Raw genomic sequence first — 10,000 nt, 5'->3', positions numbered from 1 at the left:
GGGGTGGGACGGGGCTCAACTCTCGAGGGGGTGGAGCTTTGCTGGGCTCGGTAGAGTTTCGGGACAGAGGTCGGTACGTGTGGGTCCGAGGTGGAGGATGGGCATGGACGGGGTCGAAGTTCTCTGAGGGACCAGAAGATCACCAGTCAAAACACAAACAAACAAACAAACAAACAAACAAACGACTGAACCTCAGCTAACAGAAGCTAATACTGTCAACATTTAAACGTTATTAGAAAGCTAACTTTAGAGAACTTTCTAGATTAAATAATCACATTTAGGTTTTTTTAATGTTAATAAAAGTTAAAGAACAAAAATACATATTTCGTCTAACAAGAACCCGCCTTTTGCAGCTATAACTGCCGAACAAATTCTACGCCTTCTATCAAGTAGGGATTCTAAATATTGTTCTGAAAGTTCACTCCAGAACTGTTGAACAAGTGTCTACAGATGATTAGCGTTGGCTGGTTGTCTGGTCTTAACCTTTCTGTCAAGTTCGTCCCATACTAACTCGATAGGGTTAAGGTCGGGTGACTGTGGGGTCCATGTGATCATTATTCAACTTTCCTTCTTGTTTAGCTTAGATGTGTGTTTGTGATCATTGTCCTGTTGTAGTATGAAGGACTGTCCAGTTAGTCTCAACCCAGATGGTATGACATGGGTATCTCTGGAGAATACTACGGTAACCCTCTTTGTTGAGAATTCCAGTCACCCTGTATAGGTCACCGACTCTAGGGCCCACAAAACAGTCGCATACTAGAACACGTCCGCCTCCGTGCTTGACAGTCGGTGCTACACAGCCTAGTATCATCTTTTCACCAGTTCTACGACGCACATAAAATCTTCGTTTAGAACCAAAAATATTACACTTTGATTCATCAGACCACAAGACATCTGTTCCTTTGACCTTGTTCTGTGGTCTCAGCAGGGGTTTCTAGGCAGATACACGCCCCTTTAAGCCAGCTTCAAGCCAGCTTCAAGATGTTGACACTGGCACAGCTTTAGGTGCATTAGGCAGTGTCTTGAATTCTGGTGCATTTAGCTTTCTGTTATTGGCTGTAAACTCTTATAAACGTCTCCACTGATTTTGTTGTTGATCGAGATCTTCCAGTTCTTTTCCAGTCAACATTCTTCCCTGTTTCTGCACGATACAGTACTCACTGGTATTTTGAGTTTCTGGGGAATTTTTTTTTGCAGGAAATGCCTTCACTCTTCCAAGTAACACTAGCTTGCCTACTCTCTCTTGTTAGTTCATGTTTGCCTCCCATGGTTGCCACTGAATGGTATAAAAACATGCAAAGATGACCCTAACCTGGGGTAAAAACAGACCCACTGATTGAGCCCTAATTCAATTCAACTGGACAGCGCAGCCAGTCAACTGTGACTGAGACACTTGACTTTTATCGCATTATACACTGTACATAGATACATACAGTAAGTACTGCAGTCATTTACGAACAAAATGTAGGCCATCATTGGAAAAGTTCAACAATTTTGCTGTTCATTTTATTTCATTTTAAATAGCAGATTAAAAATGTTTTGTTGTGTAGTAAAATATTTTTCTGTACAATATTTGCATAACTTTGTAATATATATGAAAAACATGGCGTGCCCAAAAACTTTTGACTGGTAGTGTATGTATATATATACATTACTTCTCATTTAATTATCTTTTAAAAACAAAGAAAATGAAAAAGAGTGATTTTCTCAGCACCCACCATTATTCACAACAGCGTAGGTAGCACCGTATGTGTCTGCATAGTCATCGTCTGTGAAGAGCATCATATCAAATCTTTATTCAAATGAAATCAAATAAAGATTGAATTTTTCTTTTAGATGAAATCTTTAGTGATGGTTTCTGTGTGAATAAATGAATCGACAGTGATCAATTCTGTAGTGCTGCACTCGACAATGCACACACACACACACACACACACACACACACACACACACACACACACACACACACACACACACACACACACGTGCTGTTTTAAAGAACTCACCTGGTTTATGCACCATATGGATTTGCTTAAACATGGTCTTGTACCAGTCCTTAGGCCTGTCTACAGTCTGTGGAGATGCACACAGACACACACACACACACACACACACACACACACACACACACAGTTAATAATATTTCTATTTCTAACCGAGGAATATCAAATCCCCATGAATATGAATGCCAGTTTTGTGTGTGTGTGTGTGTGTGTGTCTTTGCTGTAGTAAACAGTAATGTGATGAGAATTTATGATGATATCAGCAAGTCAATATGGTGCTTTCGGGGACTGGGACTCTCTCTATCTCTGTCTCACACACATACACACATACACACACACACACACACATAACTCAGGACAAATTAATGTGAAATAAAATTTCTGGATTTTAGGGACATTGGTGCACCCTGATGCCTAACGCTGACACCGTTCCCCACCCTGATACCTAATCTGACATCCACTCTGACAAACCCCTCCACCATGCCCTCCACCTACCCCCCATGTGCCCAAAGGGTAATTATAATGGTGAGAGTCAGAGGTGGTTTCAATAACACTCACCGTTCGGATAGCGAGTGGAAGGCCCGACTCGTCCACAGGCCCAATGCCCTCGTAATGAGGTGCCTTGATCACAGAAACTTTCTTTTCCTCCTCTGAGAAACGAGCCACAGGAGTCATGCTTCTGAACGACATCTCACCCACCGACACAGACTCCCTCTGTACTGACGCTGAACCTTCTAACAGACAGACACACACACAGACAGACAGAGAAACAGACAGGAAGAAAGTGTTACACAGAAAATATACAGCGCTAGAGACTATTATGAATAAAACATGCTAGATAGATAGATAGATAGATAGATAGATAGATAGATAGATAGATAGATAGATAGATAGATAGATAGATAGATAGATAGGCAAAGAGACAGATAGAGTAGGAGAGACAGACAGAGACAGACAAACAGAGACAAATATTCTGACAGACAGAAACGTACAGGTGACAGACTGACAGCAAGAGAGAGATAGACAGAGCAAAATGATGTAATAGGAGAGCAGGACAAACAGAGAAAGCTCCGAAATGAGACTGATTCCAGTTGAGCAGAAATCCTGACTACAGCATAAACTACACGACAGAGCATTAACCAGCTATTAGCTTCTCAGCTAAAATCTGCACCATCAACATCCGTAGTGAAACTTTCCCCAGTGCCTGAGTGGTGGCTCCCAGTCCGTCTCCATTCTACTCAGATATCGATTGGTCTAGTCTAGTTTAATGGCTGAAAATGCGAGAGCTGGACAGGGGACCGCTGCCAACGGCGCCGTTGCTAATGAACCGAGTACATCACACTCCCATTATATGCACACTGCAAATCCAGAGCTCAATCGATAAGATATGAACTAAAATGACCTTTTAAATCGATCATCACATAGGAGTTTATGGCTAAAAAGCAAACGACATGCTAACTGATCCAGAGGTGTTTCCTTTTCATTTATGACTTTTTAACTGCTTATTAATTACTTATTAATTGGTAAAGATTTTATTTCAGTATGTTTAATATTAGACTTGATGAGAAATGGAAAAGTTTAGATTTAGGAATCTTTCTGGGTGGGGCAAATTGGTAAGATCGAATTATATGCAAGCTTCACCGTAGCTTAGCCATGCCCACTTTACAATGAATGGGAAAAATTCTAGCTAAGTAGATTTAGCCATGGTAATTTCACCGATCGTTCATATGCTGCAATGTAATATCGTGTCTAGAGGAACAATCGTTTAAATTTACTTCAAAAATCAACAGCAAGGTGAATGCGATGGAATCCAAACAATGGTAGGAATTAAAGAATGAACACAAGATACAGGATAACCAGAACATTGCATAGCTGGTCCATTTAAAGTCTATTTAATGTATGTAAGAAAAAAAAATCATACAGTATAAAACCTGTATTCATGTTACTGTAAAAGGAAAATGAAACAACCTGTGGAACTGTGGTAGTGGCTAACTTGTATACGTGCAAATTCATCAAAATACCCCATGAAATCACAAACCTTGAAAGCATAAGCCAATAGATGTGCACTAGCCAATAACTGTGAATTACAGAGGAGAGAGTCTGCTGTCCATCACACCCAGAGACCACACCCAGTTTTGCTCCATTGGCTCCCAGCCACAGATGGCAAACACCATCACTCTTGGCCACTTGTGAGTCATTTTAGAGAAATCATTTTAAAGGTCTACTACTGTAGTTCCCAACATGGTAGTTTCTTAATGTTGCAGTGCACAAAACCACCTAAAGCCTAAAACCTAGCTAACGCTAGCTAACTAGATCACCATAGCTGTTAATAAAGTACCAACTAATACAGTACTACTAATATTTTTTTTCAAGACAACAAAGAAGTCCTACACCATAGATCCAGTTGGAACAGGGTGAACATCAGACGCTCACCCGAGTGTCTTGTTTGATGGAATTGCTCGAGTCCGGGACTAAAGACTGGTGGAGGAGGACGTTGTGCTGGAGGAGAGAATGGCCTCTGAGAGTGCACACTTCCATTTACTGCCATCTGACCCTGTGAACACAACCAATCTATAAGAATCTGACTTCTATATATCACGATGTACTGTTTGGTAAGTGGTCCAGGACTACAGTGTTAGTGTAGCAGGAAGCAACATACCACGATGTTACAGATGCGAATTAAGTGTGATGGGGACGTACACAGAAAAAAAATTGTTGAAAAATTTCAACAACGACAGGTCAAGTCTTAGTTAAAAAAAAATCGACACTAGACACGTGGTTAGCTACGTGGTTAGATGTCATTTCAGAAAACGTAACAAATACATATTTTACACAAACACACAATAACCTCACAATATCACTATAGAAAATACATACAACACAAGTTCCACAGATGTATCCCAGACCATCTGCATTTACAGCAACATTTAGTATGCATGCTAACAAGGCTAGGGATGGAGACAAAAAGATTTTACAACAATTTACCCAACAAGACACAGCAAACAGATGTGAGTTTTAAGTGAAGGGGCGTGGCATGGCTGCGTGATAGTTACGTTAGTATCAGCAGCCGTTGCTGAGGCAGTGGGTGCAGGGACATCATCAGGGGGAACAGAAGCATGGCTGAGTGTGGGGGAAGGGGTGGGCGTGGCCTCGCGTGAGTCCACAGCACAGATCTGTAGTTCTTCGAGGACGGCTGTTGATGATGAATAGTGGCTCAGGGCTGAAAGAGATCGTGACGAAGCATTCGGCCCAGACAGGAAGTCAGGCGAGTCCTGACTTGCGCGGCTGTCGGATGCCCCGGAACGAAAGTCGGTGGTACCTCTTGGTGGGGATACGTCACGCTAACGGAGGGTTGGTTGGATGAAAGGAGGGATGGAGAAAAGATTAGCGCAAACATGCCAGCGAGCAGGATGTGAAATACTGTGTGCTAAAGATAAGTTGTACCATGTTAGCAACCTGAACAGGGGGATCAGCTGTGGGAGGAAAAAAGAATTTGAAAAGAGTTTTTTACTGAGAATTCGAGAACAAAGATACTCCAAGAAAAAAGGCATCCTCAAGATCTTTTTAGATGTTTTCTAGATTTTCCAAAAGTGTTCTTTTCTGAATGGAAAAAAATGAGGACCTTTCATGATACACCCCAGATCGCCCAAGTGAGAAATCTGATAAAGGATTTGAAAGTTTTAAGTAAGGATTCAAGAACAAATATACACTTAGAAATGATACTCAAGGTTTATTGGTACAAGGCTCTACTATTAACCTCCTGAAGGGGAATCCTCTGTTGTAAGGCTCTACATATAACCTTCAAAGGTTCATAGAAATAAATGGAATTTGACCCGAGACAGAACCTGCAGAGCACTTTATTGTGGGATGTTCCGTCCCTTTTGAGTTAATATTTATAAAACTATATAGCGTGGAAGATGGAACCTTTTTTCGAAGAGTCGTCTTAGACCAGTGGCGGTTCTAGGATTTTTCTGTAACAGGGGCCATTAAGGGGCCACATGTTACATTCAGGGGCCAAGTACAGGGTACATTCAAGCACACAAAATAATTTATTCAGTACGGTGCAAATACATTTCGGCAACATTCCTTTTTCAAACGCTCGAGTGCCACCAATTGTTTGGGGGTTCAATTGCATCTGTGATCGTTGTTAAAAATTCTCCGGTTGCTCTTCTTGTCAACGATTAATGGAACGGAGGCCAATCAGGGGCCAATCAGATTTCAGCAGGGGCCAGGGCCCCTGTTGCCCCGCCTCTAGAACCGCCCCTGTCTTAGACGTATTTGTTAGAGTCTTCTATCATTCTGACATGAACTATTCCTGGAGAGAAAGTGTGACTGGAAAAAAAAATCTGTGGATTAGAAAAAAAAGACAAATCAAGTAAAAAGTGAAAATCTGAAGCCAAATAAATGCAATACCGCCACATTGAGCGCTGGTCTGGGTGGCACTTTGGGGCTGGGCTCAGCAGGATCCTGCCTTTCAGATCCAGATCCTGATTGGAGTCCAGATTCAGGATGATATTTTAAACCTTTAGGAGATACCTGAATGGAGAGAGAGGCTGTGTGTGTTGTAGGAGGGAATTTGGAGTGTGTACGTGGTGGTGGGGATGGTGGACTATCAGGTGAACCAGAGTTCATGACCATTGCCATGTTAGTATTAGCCCAAGATTGATTTATGTTAGTATTGTTGGTTACATCTGCACTAGTTGTAGCTGTAGCAGCATTGGATCCTTCATTAGCAAGTTTGAGAGATGACACCTTGCGCTCCAGGATCTGGCTAATAAAGCTATTAGCATTAGCGTTAGCCTCCGGGGTGACATCTGAGCTGGTGGTAGTATTGCAAGTAGTCTCAGAAAATGAGTGGGAGGAGGAGCTGGATTTGAGGGTGTAAGAACCGGAAGGAATAATGGAGCTATAAGGCGGAGGGTTAGGTGTCATGTGACAGCTCTCTCTCCGAGGGGGCGGGAGCGGGACCTGATTGACACACAGGGGAGCCAATCAGACAATAAAGTACAACGTTAAAACTGGAGAGAAAGTCAAAGCGGCAATATGAGCGGATCTTAATAAGAAATGATGAAGCGAGAATATTCCTCCTGAAAAAATGATAAGGTCATTAAATCCATGGCCTGAGAATAAAAACAAGATGACTTTTATAGCCTGTGAAAAATCCTATCCTGCTGCTTTAAAGTTAAATACCCACCACACAGAAAGTTTAGAGTTTTTATAACATGGTGTGAATATAAAAGATATTAAATGATACACAGAAGAAAAGTGTGCTACAGCACAGTAGATAAACTAGTCTATATGGAATAATTGTGATTGTTTGATATATTAATATACAGTATATACTGTACAAGTATTTGAATATACAGTATATAAGTTTTGTCCAAGCTTAATTCCATCACGAAGACTATACATTTTTTTCTTTTTAGTCCTGATGAGAACAAAAATCCAACCGTTTCATCTCAAACCTGACCTGCTTTCAGCAGTGCTATGACTGTAGATATGGTGAAGTTTGAAGATATTTATGTAACGTTTATGGAAGGAGTCTCCAGTGTCAGCACTTCGTACCAGTCAGAAGTGTAATTTAATGTTTTCCAGCAGGTTTTTCAGGTCAGAGGAGTTTAGACTTTGTGATTTATTTATAACATGACATACCTGGAAAGCAGTTTTTTTCTAGAGTTGAGAGTGAAGTGTGTTTGAGGTATTTACCGGGAAGGGACTGCTCTTGTCCTGCATGGTGGGACAAACACTCCGGTAACCTTTAGCTGTCAGAGTTGAGCTCGCATCACCATTCCTTAATCCATCTGCCACACTGCGAGACTGCCAGGCATCTACAAATACACACACACACACACACACACACACACACAGTTACTATACACCACTATTTGGCCCAGTTATATATTTGCCTCAGGTCCTCAGATATACTGTCATATTCCCATATTATCACATGAAATCGTATACATCACACAAACAAACACACATACACACACACACAAACACACACACACACACACACACTCACACTCTTACTATACACCACTATTTAGCCCAGCTATATATTTGCCTCAGGTCCTCAGATATACTGTCATATTCCTATATTATCACATGAAATCGTATACAGCACACAAACAAACACACATACACACACACACAAACACACACACACAGAATTGTACAAATGCGCAAGAATGTTCACACTTACCTGAGTCTGATGAATGACGTCCTCTACCTGGAGACACACAGCAGCCAAAAATGGATTAAAAGCAAAGCTGTATTTTCTTTCTTTCTTTCTTTCTTTCTTTCTTTCTTTCTTTCTCTTTTGGTTACATGAAATGCCCTCAGAGGGGTGGTAAATGTTGAGCCTTAGCATTTAGCTCTTTTAAAAACAGCACAAATCATCCGAATCACTCACAGAGCTCTAGCGGGTTTGGAAGAACACGCTGACTCGGCTAAACTCCTCAGAGAAGCGAACAACAGCAAACGACAACAAAATTAAACCGCGCTACATGTTCACACACCTTACACAGAACATTACACAAGATCAAGGAAAATATTTACACACATGATTTTGGGTGAGATAGATTTCCATTTATTGTTAGCTACATTAGCCTTAGGCTAATTTCAGAAGCCGTACATCTTTGATTAGATGCATTCACTCATACCTGTGTTCATGATGGGGTTTTCTGCTTAGCACTTCTGGGAATAACAAATCACTTTCCTGTAACACACACATAGGAGATCGCTGTGAGTGAAAACAGCAAGACATGCCGCAAAAACGGTGGGAACTTAGATATAAATAATTACACAGGTTGTTATGGAAGGAGTCTCCAGTTACAGTCACAAGGTAAATGGTGTCATTTTAAACTTTAGCAACAGCTTCAGGACAGAGGACTTTATGATTTTTGGTTTATAGTTGCTATAAATATTTGTGAGAAAATGTTGCATAAATGTTTCAAAAGATTAGCTGTAGCTATAATATAAACGATGAGAGTTAATTAAAATAAAAAGACGGGGGAAATAATTTTTAACGTCCACTCAGATAACGGTGAGTAATAAAAGATTTCTTAAAGCACTAAGACGTGACAAGAATAATGACGCTTCTTCTTGCAATGTTTATGATGATGTTTGAATATACGGTGTATATCGACGTAATATCATCACAGCTCTATAGCAAGTTCTCCACACACTAAAGCTCTGGTAAAGTCACCTAAAATGTGTACGTGCTCCCTCTGAAAATCTATTTTTATCTAATAATTTATACATCAAGTGGTGCTCCACTGAACCTTTGGTTAAAATGGGATTCACAGGATGGGACACTGGTGTTGAACTGAAACAGAGATCCCAGACAGACAGACAGACAGACAGACAGACAGACAGACAGACAGGTTGGAAATAGAGAGTGGTGTCATTATGACACAAGCTTGAGGTGTGTAAACGGTGGTGGATGACACCATTCATTCTGCAGTCAGAAATATACAGCATGCTTCTGGTACATGTATATTAAATAACATCACAGTCTCATCATGCGCTCATAGACACTCAGAGTGATCAAAACACATATTAATAAACTCTCTGAGCCACTAATCCTACAAACCCATATGATTTGTGTGCAAGTTCACTGGAAAGCTCGATGAAAGCAGATAAATAATTTAGGCACGACTGCATTAGACCCCACAAGGAAGGCTTGTGTTCGGGTTAATAAATTATTGAATATTGTTGGATTTCTTACAGATGTGAATTGAAAGGGAAGGTTTCATGTTTCTGTAGGAAGATGAAGCAGAAAAATGGAAAGCTAAATGGTGCAACATGAAAAAAATATCCAAAATGTTTAAAAAAAAAAAAATCTCAATCTTGTGTTCAGTAATAACAAAATTATAATAAATTTGAATATTTCAAAAAACATGAACATGTATATCTCAAAATATTAAAAAAACAATATAAATATTATATTTCTTAATAACAATTTAAATATTATAATAATTCTAAAGATTTAGAAA

At 40.3% G+C, this 10,000-nt stretch overlaps 1 protein-coding gene across 1 annotated transcript in view; it reads right to left on the bottom strand.

Annotated features, from left to right (window-relative positions):
- Nucleotides 1-10,000, bottom strand: part of sorbs2a (sorbin and SH3 domain containing 2a) — a 40,218-nt gene that overhangs the window by 20,395 nt on the left and 9,823 nt on the right. Inside the window, exons 2-11 of the mRNA XM_060864652.1 lie at nucleotides 8,666-8,721; nucleotides 8,206-8,232; nucleotides 7,710-7,831; nucleotides 6,417-6,971; nucleotides 5,057-5,344; nucleotides 4,437-4,557; nucleotides 2,562-2,737; nucleotides 2,007-2,073; nucleotides 1,719-1,769; nucleotides 1-123 (exon numbers count right to left, since the gene is read on the bottom strand). The exon at nucleotides 1-123 is cut by the window's left edge and continues 76 nt beyond it. Of these exons, the coding sequence (XP_060720635.1) occupies nucleotides 1-123; nucleotides 1,719-1,769; nucleotides 2,007-2,073; nucleotides 2,562-2,737; nucleotides 4,437-4,557; nucleotides 5,057-5,344; nucleotides 6,417-6,971; nucleotides 7,710-7,831; nucleotides 8,206-8,232; nucleotides 8,666-8,675 (1,540 nt within the window). The 5' untranslated portion in view covers nucleotides 8,676-8,721. The remainder of the gene's footprint in view (nucleotides 124-1,718; nucleotides 1,770-2,006; nucleotides 2,074-2,561; nucleotides 2,738-4,436; nucleotides 4,558-5,056; nucleotides 5,345-6,416; nucleotides 6,972-7,709; nucleotides 7,832-8,205; nucleotides 8,233-8,665; nucleotides 8,722-10,000) is intronic.

Source organism: Tachysurus vachellii, chromosome 2, assembly GCF_030014155.1.
Source record: "Tachysurus vachellii isolate PV-2020 chromosome 2, HZAU_Pvac_v1, whole genome shotgun sequence".
Classification (NCBI taxonomy): domain Eukaryota; kingdom Metazoa; phylum Chordata; class Actinopteri; order Siluriformes; family Bagridae; genus Tachysurus; species Tachysurus vachellii.
The sequence above is the reverse complement of the archived record's forward strand: the minus strand, read 5'-3'. Positions and strand labels throughout refer to the sequence as shown.